This window comes from Cibotium barometz, chromosome 1, assembly GCF_041138505.1.
Source record: "Cibotium barometz isolate CiBa-2024 chromosome 1, ASM4113850v1, whole genome shotgun sequence".
NCBI classification, from domain to species: Eukaryota; Viridiplantae; Streptophyta; class Polypodiopsida; order Cyatheales; family Cibotiaceae; genus Cibotium; species Cibotium barometz.
This window is the reverse complement of record NC_141046.1, coordinates 80,300,929-80,317,754: the sequence shown is the minus strand read 5'-3', so window position 1 is coordinate 80,317,754 and position 16,826 is coordinate 80,300,929. Positions and strand designations below refer to the sequence as shown.

General features: G+C 43.2%; 1 protein-coding gene across 1 annotated transcript in view; it reads right to left on the bottom strand.

Moving 5' to 3' along the window:
* Window positions 1–16,826, bottom strand: part of LOC147642483 (nucleolin) — a 92,100-nt gene that overhangs the window by 49,467 nt on the left and 25,807 nt on the right. The window contains exon 2 of the mRNA XM_086806970.1: window positions 14,113–14,382. Within this exon, the coding sequence (XP_086663096.1) occupies window positions 14,113–14,382 (270 nt within the window). The remainder of the gene's footprint in view (window positions 1–14,112; window positions 14,383–16,826) is intronic.

Here is a 16,826-nt window from a genome sequence, read left to right as displayed (position 1 = left end):
GGACTATCATATGCAGGTTCAGTAAGCAGGCTCATTTCATTCCCGTGCGTAAGACGATCAAAGTTGATCATATGGTGAAGTTGTTCATGGCGAACATCTTCAAGTATCATGGCTTGCCTTCATCTATCATCAGTGACCGTGATCCACGGATGACGAGTTTATTCTGGAGAGGGTTGTTTGACAACATGGGTACAACTCTCAAGTTTTCATCTTCGTTTCATCCACAAACAGACGGTCAATCGGAAGAGGCTAATTCTACAGTGTTAGATCTTCTTAAGTGTTATGTGTCAGAGCACAAGCAACAATGGGAAAAGTATCTTCCTTTGGTGGAGTTTGCTTATAACAACACCGTCCATACCTCGACGGGCAAGGCGCCTTTTGAGATTGTGGAAGGAGGGAAGAAGGTACCACCTATTTTGCACACAAAGGATAAGCTCTTTGAGGCTAATCAGTATGTGGAGAACATGGATGAAGCTTATCGGAGAGTTAAGTTGGCACTCCAAAAAACTCACCAAAAGCAAAAGAAAGCAGCAGACCGTCACAGACGTGCATTAGAATTTGCATTGGGTGATTGGGTTCTATTGCGATTTGAAAAAGCTAGGCTCAAGAAAATGAAGGGTAAGGAGCGCTTATTCCCTAAGTTAAGCATGCGCTATTATGGACCTTTTCAGGTATTGGAAAAGAATGGTGAGGTGGCCTATCACTTGAAGCTACCAGATCACTGGAGGATTCACAATGCTTTTCATGTGAGTCTACTTAGACCTTTCCATGGGGATGTGCCTGAGGATGTATCGGATGAGGTTCAACCGGAAGTTGAGGAACTTGATGAGGTTCTTATTCCAGAGCAGATACTCGCACATAAGGAAAGAAAGGTACGAGGTAAAGTTTCCCGTCGCTATCTTGTGAAGTTCAAGAACTATTCACCGATGGATGCGAAGTGGATGGAGGAAGGTGACTTAACAGATTCACCTCACGTTTTGCAGCTCTATCTCGATGCCTTTGAGTTGGAACCGACTCTTGTTACGGCTCATTCAGGTTCAGCAGAGCATGAGTCTAGAGCATTGCCTGATGCTCAAGAGGGGGGCACCTCCACTCCCTTGATACAGACAGGCTCAGATGACATCTAGAGGTCGCTTGGTGCAGCTTTTGTCTCACCCGAAGGTACTGATGGCTGACAGTACATCTGTTTATGGGACTTCTATGATATATGTGTACTAGTCACATTGGATGTTGTGGTTGTGTATGGTTCACAGTGGTATACAACTTGGACTACTACTACACCATTGGTTTTCAGTGAATGTTGTTACATATGCATGGCTTAGAGAGATTGGGATGCTGATCTTGCCATATTGTACTTTTCACTTTGGATATTTTGCTGTATCACCAGATTGCAATCGAGGACGCTTGCCATTTTTCAAGAGGGGGGTATGTCATGACCCGGTGAAAGTGGAACAGTGTGAGCATGAAAGACTGGCCGGCGCATCACACAGGCAGGTACATCTGTCCAGCTATGCAAGCAACGCATCAGTCAAGCGGCTGCAAGTATAGTTTTGTACGGACAGGTATAGGCAAGTACAGTCCGGTCCGGTCCAGCAGTTCAGGCGGTGCATCAGTCAAGCAGCTGCTGGGTGAATAGTACAGACAGGTACACACGTGTGCTGCAAGTACAAATCTATACGGACAGGTGCACACGTGTGCTGCAGAGTTGCTGACACAGGCGGCTCCAAGTACAGACTGGTACAATCAATCCATCCGGTGCAGAACTGCGCATAACAATTGGCAAACTCCGAACATATCTTTCTCTCTTTCTTTCCATTCGCTTATGTCTGCTACAGAGTTGTTTCTTCTGGCCCTTTGTGAGAGGAGGGATATGGCAGTTTGAAGGGTGGAAACAGAGTTGGTTAGTGGATTTGTACTTAGGCTGAGTTTGAAGCCATGAACATGGAACAGCCAGATGCCTGCTCAAGGCTGCCCTGTTGTATTGTCTTGGTTGATTAGAGGAGACCACAGTGTGTTGCTTTTGTGGGACACAAATCTGTATGTGAATCCTCTATGCTAAGAGGTCTTGAGGGCTGCCAGATTGAACATGCAGGTTTACTTTCCTTGACTGGCTTTGCTGTACTCAGTTAAACTTTCCATTGAATTTGAATAAAGAAATACCGAAAGGGACGCCAAGCTTTGGGGCCAACAGGTGTCGATTTCCTTTTTGTTCTGGAGCATTCTAGCTCCTGTTCATTTGTTATTTGTCTGGACTACAATTGGATAGGTGAATGCTAGTCTACCGCACTTTGGTTTCTACCAGAGGCCGGTTTCACCTGCCCTGACTCTGAACACTGTCTTGGTCTTCATTCCTGAGAAATGAGTCTGACACTCTCACATCACCCCTTGGAGGATAATCCTTCCTTGGGACCGTTGCCCGGAAACCTATCTGGCTCACAAGACTGCCATCCCCTCTGGCTTTGTGGAACACCACCAACAAACCTCCAAGGAGCTCTTCCCGATCTTGTTGTGTTCCTTGCCTTGGGCTTCGTACCCATGCACTTTCCTGTACCTTGGACCTGTACACCATCATATGGGACTGAATCAGTGTTTAGCTTTGTTGAGCCTGATGCTCTGATACCACGCGGAAGCTCTGGGAGTCTTCTTTCAGCCCTAAACACCACTTAGAACATGCTGATGCAAAAACGCAGACAGAAGGAAGAGTAGAGAGAGAGGAAATTCAATATATTCACATAGTTACATCTACAGCCATAGGCTACCTTTCATAAAAGGTGGAATACACCAAAACAATCCTACTCTAAGGACCCACTCCAAAAGGGAGTGAATGACCACAACAATGAGCAAACAGGCCTATTTATAGGCTCTTGGACTCTTGGAGTGCTAGCCAACAGCTGGTCTACCAGCCGACTAGACTATATCTCATAAAGCTTTGATGCACCTGTGCAGCCGACAGTCCTTCCTTGTCCCCTTCTCCTAGTCCACACTAGCCAAAACAGCAGCAAATGCTCCAAATCCCTGGTTCTAGTCATCTTTTTATGGCAACCCCTTCTCGACTAGCTTCAGAACGTGTCCATGGACAAACTTGCGAAGGATGGGTGGCAAAACCACCTTACCATAAACAATCTCAAACGGAGCCTTTCCCGTAGATGCATGCACCGTGTTGTTGTATGCAAATTCCACAAGCGGTAAGTACTTCTCCCAAGAAGACTTCTGATCCGCCACATAACATTTCAAGAGATCCAACACGACTGAATTTGCAGCCTCACTTTGCCCATCCGTTTGAGGATGATAAGCTGATGAAAAGTCCAATTCGGTGCCAATATTATCAAATAAGGCCTATCAAAAGAGACTTGTAGTCCTGGGATCTCTATCCCCCACAATGGACTTCGGCATTCCATGATGCTTGAACACTTGTGCAAGATATATTTTAACCATATGCTCAGCTTTAATGGTCTTTTTGACCGGCAAGAAGTGAGCTTGCTTGCTAAACCTGTCCACAATTGTCCAAATTGTATCATTACCCTATTGGATCCGTGGCAAGTCCATAATGAAATCCATTGTAATACTTTCCCATGGCTGCGTGGGAATAGGCAATGGCTGAGCAAACCTGGTGCCTTTTGCCTATCAAACTTCACCTTTTGACAGGTGATACATGCACGTACATGTGCCTCTATGTCCTTCCGCATACCTGGCCAAAAGAAATACCGCTCAATCATGTGCATAGTAGGCATTATGCCTCTATGACCAGCATATAGAGAAGCATGGCACTCATCCAAAACCTTTTGTCTCATGTCAAACACCACACATAGGCAATTATCTTTCATGAGATAACCCTCTTTGATCACATATGAGGCATGTGCATGACCAGCCATCAAATCAGCCCAAATAGTGGCAAAATCAGCGTCCGTATGATACAAATCACGCATGGCAGATAAGTCCCCATGAGAGGCAACCAAGATAGCTGCTACATACGGCTTTCGTGACAATGCATCGACCACTACATTCTTCTTTCCTGGGGTGTGCAAGATCTAAAAATGAAACATAGAGAGAAAATTGGCCATCCTCGTATGCTTCTCTGACGACTTAGTTTGGGTAAGAAAATACCTCAAACTCTAGTGATCTGTCTTCACAGTGAAATCAGCCCCAAGAAGGTAATGTTTCCATATAGTAAGTGCATGAATTACAGCCAAGAGCTCTTTCTCATAAATGCCAAGAGAAAGCTCTGCATCATGCATCTACGGCTCTCATAAGCCACGGCATGTCCCTCTTGATTAAGGACAACTCCTATGCAATTTCCAGATGCATCACATTCCACACTAAAAGGCTTTTGCAAATCCATAATGATCAACACTGGACCATGAGTAGTTGCATCTTTCAATTTGAGGAATGCATCCCTCTCTACATTAGTCCATTTGAACACGGACTTCTTCTTTGTCAAATCATGCAAAGGAGAAGCAATCCATGCAAAGTGCCGAATGAACCTGCGGTAGTAAGAGCATAATCCAAGAAAACTACGGATCTCATGCACCGAACTCAATTCGGGCCAATTCCGAATTGCATAAATCTTTGCAGGATCCATCTGCACTCCATCTTTGGACACAATATGCCCAAGATAATGTATTTTTGACAAGAAGAATTCACTCTTCTTTGCATTTATAAAGAGTTTATGCTTACGGAGTTCTTCAAAAACAATGGCCAAATGAGCTCTATGCTCTTCTTCGGTCTTCGAGAAGACTAGAATGTCATCAAAGAAGACACCTGTAAATTTCCTGTACCCACAGAATATGCGATCCATCATTCTATTTCGGGACATTTGTAAGACCAAAAGGCATAACAAGATACTCATAAAGCCCAAATACTGTCTTGAAAGCAGTTTTGTGTACATCCTTAGACACTACACGCACTTGATGATACCCACTCTTGAGATCAATTCGGCTAAAGCATGCCGATCCATCCAACTTGTCAAGGATGTCATCTATGCGTGGAATTAGAAACCGATTCTTGATTGAGCTTATTCAAAGCTCTATAATGCACACACATACGAAAGGATCCATCCTTCTTCTGAACCAAGAGGACGGGTGAACAATATGGGAAAGAGCTTGGCTGAATCAAACCCTTCTCAAGAAGCTCATTCACCTGCTTCATGATCTCCTTTTTTTAGGATGCACTTACGCGATAGGCTGGCCTATTAGGTGGTGAGCTACCCGGCACAAGATCAATGCGATGATCTTCCGGTCGTACGAATGGCAACTCATTTGATAACTCATCAGCAAAACATTGTGCTCTTGCAAAAATTTCAGTCTATCATTACTAAGAGTGTTCACATGTACATTATTTTCCTCAACATGATCTCGTACAAAAATCAAGTATGCAAAAACACTCTTTTTCATTACTTTCTTAATTTGTACATGAGATACAGGGGGAATAGTATCACCCTCTTCACCAGCATCAATCACATGCTCTCGGCCTTTATGCATGAAGGTGATCCTGTTGGTCTTGTAAGCCTTGCACGGATCAATACGTGTATGCCAAGGCTTTCCAAGCAATACATCACAACCATTCAAAGACGCCACAAGAAAAGCCTCATGATCCACATAGCCTTGAATGTGTATGCGCAACTTGCCAAAAATAGACATGACCTGCACTTCTCTACCAACAAAGGCAGCCCCTGCTTCAATTTGAGGACCCATGTCCTCCACTCAATACCCAAAGCAGCTGCCATCTGTGTAGATATGAAATTCTCAGATGCACAATCATGAAACATGAGCAAAGCGGGTTGATCCTTAAGCTGTCCCCAAGCTTTACATACAACTCTCTCTTTGCTATCATGTGAAGTATTGCCCTGCACATCCAGAACCATATGCACATTAGGCTTTGATACATTTGCATTATCACGCTTCTTGTTGTTTGGGCATGCCTTTGCAATATGCTCGGTGCTACCACAAGTAAAGCATTTCCCCTCACTCATATATTGCTTTTTTTGCTCCGGAGTGAGACCATAGTCTCTCAGTTTGAAGGGATGCTTCTTGGTAGTGTTATTTTCAGCCTTTGGACCATATATATCTTGGTTTTGGTCTTTTTTAGGTGGCTGTCCATTATTTTGCACGTTGGATCGACTCAATTTGAGTTCCAATTGCTCGGTGCCGGTGCCGGTGGCGGCGGCGATTAATTGGTGTAAGGTGTGACCAGGATACATTTGTAGTCCCACTTTGAACACGAGTTGCAATCCCGATTGAAACCTTCTCTTCCTTTCCGCCTCGGTGACATGCATAAATGGAGACACCTCCAAAAGCACTTTCCAAAACTTTTGTACATGTGCATTCACTATTCCCCCTCATTTTGCTTCACCCAATCCCACTTCATCGTTATCTCATCCAATGCATTGGGAGGCAAGAATTGAGCATAGAACCTCTCCTTGAACTCTTCCCATGATCTAACAGGATCTGGTGAGAGCTTCTCTGTGAGCCACCAATGGACAGCAGTGCCTTTCATGAACATGCTTACATGCCGGATCATGGATTTTTTAGTAAAATCCTCATCACTGAAAGCAATATCAAACTGGGCAATAAAAGCAAGTGTCTTTGATGCATCATATTCTCCATGATATGTGTCAAACTTCACAGATTTGTCTCTGGCTTTGAAGTCACGAGACTTTGATGCATGTGCCTGCATCTCAACATGTTTTCCCTCATGTTTGTCCATTGGGACAGCCCCTGTGACTAGCATCATTTTAGGACCAAAAGGTAATGCATAAGACATAGATACATGTGTCCTGTAAGCATGAGGCATGGCTGGCCCCTCAACATGCATTGATACATTTTCAGCCATAACTTCTCCCTCACGAGCACACTCAAAGGCATGAGTGGCATGAGAGATACGCAGAATACTTGCACCAACAAAAAATTGCAGCTCATGTTGCATGTGTTGTGCATGCACATTTTCAGCCAGCAATGGCATTTGACATACATTTTGACAACTGCCATAAACATTGTATCCTTCACGAGCTACATAAGGTATCCTTGCACGGCATGAAGTCATTTATTGTTCATCTCCCATAACATGGAGATTCATCCTCTTAGACATAAGTTCTTGCTCGGGCACCTGTAGGGATTCCAAGACATGTGGGATGGTTGCCTTTTCTGCATAGGCATCCTCGGTACGAGCCAAGTATGCACGTGCTGCATCCCTCGGTTGCATGTGCAACTCTTGAGCAATCATTGCCATTGCATGATCCATATAAGATTTAGCATTCTTGGCCGTCAAACGGTCATGTACCATTGGATCCTCGCGACGGTAGAGATTCAATTCTTCTTGTTGTGCATGGAGAAGAGCCTCCATACGAGTAAGTTCAGCCCTTGAGACTATGGACTCTTCTTCCTGCATCTTCTCTTTGCCACGGGACGGCTATTCCACATATTCATGTTCCCTATTGTGCACCACATGAGTTTGCTCATCCTGTAAAGCATTGGAGGCATGCATTTCATTGTCCTTGCCTCTTGTATTAGCATCTCCAACATTTATTGTATGGCCATAATGTTCTAAGTGTAGATATAGCTAGTGTTCATGGTGATCGTCTCTCACGATACAAGTGAAAGAGAACCGTATGCTCTGATACCAATGTAATTTGGTTGAACACATTGCTAATCAATACACTTAAATACACTAAGATTTTATGAACACTTGCTCAAATACAAGAAGTAAATTGCTGAATTGACAAGAGACACACAATGAGCAGGAACGGCCGACCCCTCCCTCAAATAAAGTATATTGATCTTGGGAGAATCAAGTACATAGTGTCATGGGAATTTCTGACCAGATTTCCATATCAATGCATATGAATACAGTATTGCAAACAAGTGGTTGTCGATGTAGACTTGCAATCCACATTACCCTCTCAAGTGCCCATGTTCCCTACCATCTGCTCTCTATTGTTCCACCAACACATGGTAGCAACAATCTGCAAGAGAGCACAGAGAACACTACACAAGGTATGTGATCTTGTAATCCGGTTCCTCCCTCCTGTTACTTGCTCCCATATTTAAGCATAAAAGCTTGTCAATAGCAAGTAGAGTCGATGACAATGGAAGTCTTCGCGATGGAAGTCCTTGGAGTGTTGAGATCCTCGATTTGTCGCATTTCTTCGCGACAAAAGTCTTCAAGAGGATGAAGGGAACCTTGGGAAAGCTTCCCCTATGGTTCAACTTGAGAAAGGAGGGCTGAAATTAGGGTTTTCAGCAAAAAGACCAAAAATTACAGCAATAAAGAGAGTTGTTTTGCTGAATTTCAGTAATTGGGAGTGTGTAGGAGAGTGATTAGCATCCGGAAACACTCTTGGAAGCTTGAAAAACACCTTAGCAAGCTTGGATATGGAGTTGGGAAGGAGATGTGTGCAGAAAATGCAGCCCAACAACCCTCATGAAGGAGGCGCCAATCTCTAGAGAGAGGAGTAGTGAGGTGGTGAGTTGTCGAGTGTAGGTGGCAAGCAGGTGCTTTGTGGAGCAAGCTAGAGTGGACACATGGCTAGTTACTCCCTTTGTACAAAGGGGATAAGATCTGGGCGGTGGACATTGGGTTATGTCCACCCCGGGACATCAGTGTGTGTGAACACCGGGCTGGTCATAATTTATAAGTGAGTTTTGGTCGCCCAAAACTTAATGAAATGTGTACACACTCACTTATAAATTAGTGCTAACTCCTAAAGCTAGGTTTATGACCAACACTCACCACCTGTCACATGCCAGATAACCATGTCAACAGACAGTTTCACACGCATGGTTCGCGGGCGGGCGTCCCCTTACCCGGAACTACACATTGGTCAAGCAAGCATGAAAACAGCATGCAATTTCAATTGCAAGCAAGCACATAAAGATGCTATGCAATGCAGCATTGGTATGGACAATCCCCATTCATGAGACTATACCAAAATAGACGTGCTCCAGACAAGTACATGAGGTACCAAACCCAATGGAACACCAATCCACCAAGCATTTCCGAGCATGTACACGGAGGCGCAAGTCCCAACGGAAAGCCAAGTCGAGAGTATCACATGAGTGGAATCAATCCCCAGTATATACAACTGCCATGGACACCAGTCCAATAAACATACATGATGAGAAAGCACGGGTGGACCAATCGGGTGGCCAAATGGTGACAGCACTTAAGGAGGCAAGAAAGATAGGAAATTCAAGCCTAAGAAGACGGTTGAGGACACAGAAGACAGCTAGAATGGCTTAGATCGAGTCGGCCATATTTATGAAGGGCTTATGGAGTATATGGATTTGTTCTCTGACCGATTGCTCGTCGACTAGCTTCTTGGGTATATTTTGGGCCTATGAAAGGCTAGGCCATGATCCATTCTCGGTATCTCACTCCCCTATGGAGTAGGGTCATAGATTTGGTTTTGTTATCCTTGTTGGGAAGGCCAAAGGCCACACATATTGTACCCTTTTTGTACTCTATGAATATACAACCGTCTCTCTCTCCTCTGTTCCTTGTCTATGCTAATTATTCTTGAATCAGGTGTTCCTATGCAGTGCTTAGGACTGAAAGAAGACTCCCAGAGCTTCCGCATGTCACAAGTAGCCATAGCTACAGCTGCATCCACACCTCCAACATCGGCCACTAATGCCATCCAACTCTTACTCGCCTTAAACTCAATACCCACAATGGTATTTGATGATAAGCAAGAGGGTGAGGTTGAAGGGCAAAAGAAAGCCCTCATTCGTGCTTATGGCACAGTGAAGAGACAACGGCTCATTGTCCTCTTCGATATGGGCAGCTTTGAGAATGTCATTTCTCCTCAGTTGGCTAAAAAGATGAGTTGTACACTTGTATCCCATCATCTAGATGTAAGTTCATCCAGCACATTTTCCTTAATAACTTTCCACAATTTCTTATACATTAGAAGGTACTTCATCTGTGTAGCCCATTGAACTTCTCTGCATGCGAAGTGATGCTTGTTGATGTTGCCATAATGAGAAGATCTTACCAATGATCTTATGATGCTTTAGTTGGCAGTGTCTATTCTCGTACAACTTGGCAAATGTGGATACTTTAAACAAGATAAAATGCAAGTAGTGCGTATGCTTCCAATTTTCAATGCTTCTAGAGCTTCCTGAGGATAGCCCCAATGCAAAGTTAGTGCTTTGATGTGTAAACACACTAAATGCAATCCTAATTGCTCAATCGTATCTCCAATTGCACCCAATTTCTGCTAATTATCTGTTAATTATCCTAATTAGTCTAAATCACAATGATTAAGCGGTCAAGAAAGTGGAGGCTCAAATTGAGCTTGTCGAAAGCCAATTTGATGGGGCTTTTTGCATGAGGGTGTTGTACTTGATGAGGAGAAGTGACACAAGCAAGGGTTTTAGCTCAAATGCATCCAAACTTCCCAAATTTGACCTAAAGCAACTGACTGTGTTTTTGCTTGCTATGACTCACACAATGAATAAAATGGCACCAAATTTGAACTGTGGGTAGCTCATACCATTGCTAAATTTCACCTAAGAGAAGTTGGGTCAATTGCAAGCACACATGGAAAAAGGAACAAAAGACCAGCCATCGGTTTTAGGACAAATTCGTGCTGAAGTGTGATGTTTTCACCGAATCCTCCTTGTCAGTAGGTCGCCTAGGGACCAACTCCTCTGTTGTTGCCCACCACTCACCACCCATGATAGTGCTAGCAAACTTATCTGACTTTGGACACTTATTGTTAACCTCCCAATCATACCACTCCTTGGCCACCACTAATTGTAAGAGTCCCTTTCAGACTCTTACTACTCTGTCAAGCACTATGAACATGTATGCAAACCTAGTGGTCGAGGTTTTACACTACTCCAACTCGTGTGCCCTGTAAATAGAACGTATCTTGGGCCTCTTTGTGACAAATTTGACAATGAAGCGAGCTATATTCAATATGTTCTGCACCCAACCAAGCTTGCCTATATCCTCCATCATAAGATCCAAACTATGACTGGCACATGGTGTCCAAACAATGCATGGGAACTCGTCCTCAAGCATGCGGCCCATACTAACTCAATTTGGACCATTGTCATTCACCACATGCACAATGTTTTCCGGTCCTACTTCCAACACAGCCTCGTGCAAATGGCACCAAATAAACTCTCCTGTCACCACTGTACCTGCCTGGGATGCATCAATGGCATGCAAGAACATTGTGCCCTTGCAAGAGGACACCAAGATGTTGTACACACTCCTCTTGCGTACATCGGACCACCCATCACAAAGCAATGAACAACCATACTTCTCTCATGTCTTCCTCAATGGCTGAAAGTCATGATGCACTTGTGCGCATAGTCTCATAGCTGGGCCCCTCCCACTCATATCCAATTCGGCTAATTGCACGCATGGCACGTTTTCAACGATGAGTGCGTAGTATGTTGAAAGACAAGGCACACTGAATGAAAAGCTTAGTCAACTCCCGAGTTGCCTCTTTCACAACCTATTTTTGAATACCAGCTTTGATACTACCTCTCTTGAGAGACCCCACAATCGGCAATTTAGAACGAGCCTCTACTAGCATAGAGCTCGAACCTCCATGTACACCATCGGTCCACCTGCATGGTCTTGGCTCTCGACCACCTGTGTTTTGCCCCTCTTTGTCACCGCCTCAGAATTCTCTTCTTGCTCGACACCTGTACTTGTGTTAGAGTCAATAACCCCTTCTTGCATTTTCTTCCAAGCTGGTAGACCGTCATGCACAGCCAGCCACTAACAAACAAAAATTACATCTCCATTTTTCAGCTCCGGACCCACCATATCTTCCAAGAGCCACGACTGATAAAAATGCCTAAAATAGCCTAAAATAGGTGGGATAAAATACCCAATCACATCAAATAAATAACTACATAAAAGAGGAAATAAAATGGGATAAAAAGGAGATTAAATGCTGGCGATGACATGTCCAACAAAGTCGACACCAGATTGGGTCCCAATTACCCACTGAAGAGCCCCTCCTACAAGCAAAAGTATTTGCTTGTATTTCTTTTGAGAACCTTGTACAATGATAATGAATGATGACTCACAACTGCCCAACGCAAGGACGAGGAGGACCAAATGCAGGCTGAACCATATGCTAAACCAATGACACTGTAGAAGACTCTATGAAGCCACTTATGCAAATCTAGAACTGATGAGGATATGCAAATCTAGAACTGATGAGGATATATATATATATATACCTTCATAAGGTCAAAAAAATCTGAACTTACAAATTGAGAGATTTGAGAAAGAAATAATAGTGAAGAAGGACAAAGACAAAAACAAAGCATTTGAAAGATCAAAAATAAATAAACTAACAAACCTAGCTACTAAGGAGAGGAAATCAAAAGATAATATCAAACGAAGGCTTTTAATCAAGACATTAACAAAATAATAATAATAATAATAACAACAACAAAAAACAAAAACAAACAGACAAGCAAACAAAAAAACAAAACAAAACAAAACAAAAACAAACAAAAACTAAAAACAAGAAAACAAGAAAACAAAACAAAACAATTGCATGAATGAAAGAAACTTTAAAATTTTAAAAATTAAAAAAAAACACACACACACACACAAAAGCATACACACACTTCTTCTTAATAAGAACTTAAACCTTTTGAGCTGAGATACTAAACAACAACACAAAATAGCAAAACAGAGAACTGTAACCTCTAGACCTAAAGCACTTAAGAGCCAGAACCAAACATTAAGCTAAACTTTAAAAAAGACTTCGACTCAAAAGTGCAACCATTAACTCCAATGTCTGTCCGAACATGAAGTGTAGGTTCATCAACTCTATCATGCATAGCGTGGAAAATAAGCTATGACATCCCTACTCACGTCATCAGTTAGGATATGCACATATGCTGACTGAAGATGAGAGGATCTTCTATGCTGCCTTGGACTGAAGCACAAAGTGCTTGGGCTGTTTGTATGCTCCAAGAACCCGGGGGATCTCAAGCCTAAATGTTCTCTTGAATTGCTTTGCTGAATTCTGAATGAATGAAGTGATTTATGCAATGGTTAGCTGCTTATGTATGATTTATTGCTACTAATCGGTGGAGGAAAAGGGCTGTCGGCCAGTTACAAATTCCCACAACTTATCATTAAATGCTATGATGGACATTTTATGCTGGCCAACTGTTTGTATGATGTTGGCCAACTGTTTTTATGATGACCGGACTGTTGTTTAGGGGGTGTATGGTGTGTGAACACCATGCACAAGGCATCCCCCAATGTGCAGAGCCTTATAGGCTGGCCCATGCCATAGATAATGCTTAGGTGTCTGACCTAATGCTAGGCTGACTTCTACATGATTCTACATGATGAATTCTCCAAGTGGGTAAGAGGACTAACACATGCAGACTCTCTAAGGCTTGGAAGACTGACGTACGTAGCTCATGCCTAACTCGGGGCCACGGCATACGCCAAATAGTCCTAAAAAGGTATTAATATTGTATGATGTTACATATAATGCTGAGCCAGTGTGTCAAATAGCACCAAGGGTGCATGTGACTCCTGACGGGGCCAGATTTGATCAGATGTCCACTCCCTAGGTGACTTCTTGGGTGACTTGGTGACGTTCCCTCTCTCAAATCCTGGGTGACTTGTTGACTTCTTGGGCCAGTTCTCAAGTGCATGTGCCTTCCTTGTGGATGGGGATTCCACCAGGACAACCTAAGACAGTGCAACATGGGACTTTAAAAAGGGCAGGTACCTGTTTGTGAGCCAGACTACTAGCCATATTGTTCACAGAAGTTATATGATATTTTCGAGTGGCAAGATATTCGCATAGAGACAAGAGACTAACAATTTACACAAGTTATAGCATAGTCTGTGCAGCTCATGATTGCAAGTTGTGTACAGTGAAGATGAGAATTTGAAGCAAAAGAAGGAAAGCAACACACAAAACAGTATGATTTCTGCTAGTTATGAAGAATTAGGATAAGATTTCACATATATTCTAGATAAACAAAAGTCATCTCTGCAACTTGTGAAGAATTACGCCCAAAAAGGCAGATGATTTCTGCAAGTTATTGTTTATTAGGAATTTCAGAAAAAAAATAGGAAAAACTGGGAAAGGATGAACTGAGAAAACCTAACCTCCTCTTTCTTTACAACCTTGACCTTGCCAGAGACTTCGCCTTTCTTTGTCTTGCTGCCTTCTGCGTGAAGCTCCTTCTTGACTGTTTTTCTGGTGACCTCCGTCTCCTTCTTGATGGCTTTTCCAAGGGTTTCTGAGTCCTTCTTCTTCCCGGTGGGGCTCTCTAGTTCCTTCTTCACTTCCTTCTTTACCTTTGCTGCTGTGTTGCTGGCTTTGGGAGATTTCGCGAGCTTCGCTTTTACAGAGGTCTCATCCACCTCTGCTTCCACCTACACCTTTCGCTAAGCATCAGACATTTTGGCTTCTCTTTCTCCTTCCAAAATTTGAACTGCTAATAATACTCTATATACTTCGGTTAAAGTGACTTATCTAAGGGTGTGTTCAGACGGAAAGGACCCTGTGAGTCATATAGAGTTCACACATAGCTGGGCTTATGATGCGGGTCTTGGGTTCAAATCCCACCACTTACAACGCGCACTTGCAAGTGTCCTCCACTTGGCTGAACGCAAACAATTTTTATTGCAGGGTGTCCATGACGTGGATTTTGCGTGAAGCCAGCTTCAATTGCTCAAGATGTCCTATGCTCGTGGTTCACAATCTAAGAACACATATTTGTTGTTGCATGAATTGGAGCATCCAACCCCCAAAAAAAAACATATTATATATAAATATACACTGTAGAGATATCTATATGTAGTTTTATATGTCAATTTCCTTGCTATGAGTTTATGTTTGGAAGGCTCCCTCGCTATGTAGTTTTAAATGTCAATTTCCTTGCTATGAGTTTGTGTTTGGAAGGCTCCCTTTACGAGGAGCTTTGTTTGAGTAGTTCGAATAATATACAGTGTTATAGGTGCCCGGAGGTGCCCAGGACATGTACCAATGGTTGGGACATATTATGGGCACAATATGAACACATTTTATGACATTTTTTATGACTTTTTATGGCCTGAAAAGTGAAAACCGACATGATTACGACTTGCTATCACTTTCCTATATAAAGGCAAGTCATGGATCATTCATAATCATTCAAAGACAGAGATTGCAGAGCCAAGACCAAGGACATGCAGTCTAACAGTTTGGATCAGCCAAGTACATCTCCAAATCAGCGTTTTCCATTAACGCACAGTTGAGAACAGTAAGCATAAGTTCATTCATAGCATTCATAGTCTAGATCTACATTGGATCTATGACAGTCAGTGTAATTACTCATTCATTCAGTAATATATAGTAGGAGTAGGTTCGGTAAAGAGTCTCTCCCTTCTCCTTCTCTCTACTCTATGTCATGAGCATGTGATTAGCGTTAATCTTTATTGCTTTGCGTTAATCATCATTAAGCATGCTTCCGCATAGTAGTCATGTTACAGTGTGCACATGGAAGAATCATTGTGGAGGTATTGAACCATGATTTTTGCTCAAGCTATGCAGAAGCCATGGAGAATATGCACTTTTAGTAGCACTATAGAAGCTAGTAGTCAACAGCATATGACAACTACTGCTAGTAGCTCCTATAGTACTTCTCTATTTTTCTCTTAAATAATCGTTTTTATGGCAGACTATATGCAACCACCTTTTGTGCAATGCATCACAAAAAGTAGCTTGGCCCTTTGGCACACAAAACCAACTTCTTGCTCCCTTTGCAAGGCCACTCCGTCAAAATGGTCCTCAGTACACCCCTTCGCCCATCGAAAGGGTGTAAGAGAGGTTTTTTGTTTACTAAATCTTTGAATAAAGACATAGGCCTGTGTCGTTATTCATAGGTTTAAAGGTAAACAAAAAACCTCTCTTACACCCTTTCAATAGAGAAAGGGTGTACTGGGGGCGTTTAGGGCGAGTGGCCATGCAAAGGGGGGAGGAAGTTGGGGTTAAAGGGTGTACTCGAGGCGTTTAGGGCGAGTGGCCATGCAAAGGGGGCGAGAAGTTGGGGTTATGTGCAAAGGGCCTTTAGCATGCTGAGGCAATGGGTTCTTCGGGCTCTCCTCGCTCAAACTTCTTTGAAGTTAAGAGAGACCTTTCCTCCCCAGGCTTCAAGAGTTCCAAGGCAACCCAACTAGAGAATGCTCAATGATGTCGAAAAGGAGCACATCATGGCCTCCTCTCATCTCAGTGCTATCATCAACTTCATCATGGCACCATCATTGGTGTGAGCTTCATCCTCGATGCCATCATTGGTGCCTCTCACACACTAACTATGGCCTCGACATGTGCTTCCTCATCCCTGGATGAGCTAGCAAGGCTAAAGCAGGAGCTTGAAGACATAAGAAGATCCCATAAAGAAAATGTTGTGGTGGCACGTAGGAAGGAGATTGAGGATTTGAAGCTGAAGGAGCCCAAATCGGGAGCATTGTGTTCTCTATATGTCACTCCCAAGGCCATCTTCCAGGTGATTGCCCTTCCAAGAGATATTGTTCCTTCTATCAAAAAGGGGACCGTGAGGACAAAGAATGCTACTACTTGAAGGAGATCAAGTTGGTCCAACAACAGTTTGTCGAGAAGACTTCCTAGGCGCCCCTACAATCCCCCATTGGCCCCTCTTGCCTCATTCTCTTCCACAAGCAATCCACTCTACACTGATGTCGATGCCCTCCCAGTACCACTCAAGAGAAGGCTGAGGATGGAGAAAACTTGGTAGATTTGGTGGATTGGGTGAAAACTCTCATGGTGGACTAGACCTCATCTCTCAGCACATTGGCCTCCCCTCTCCCTCAACCAA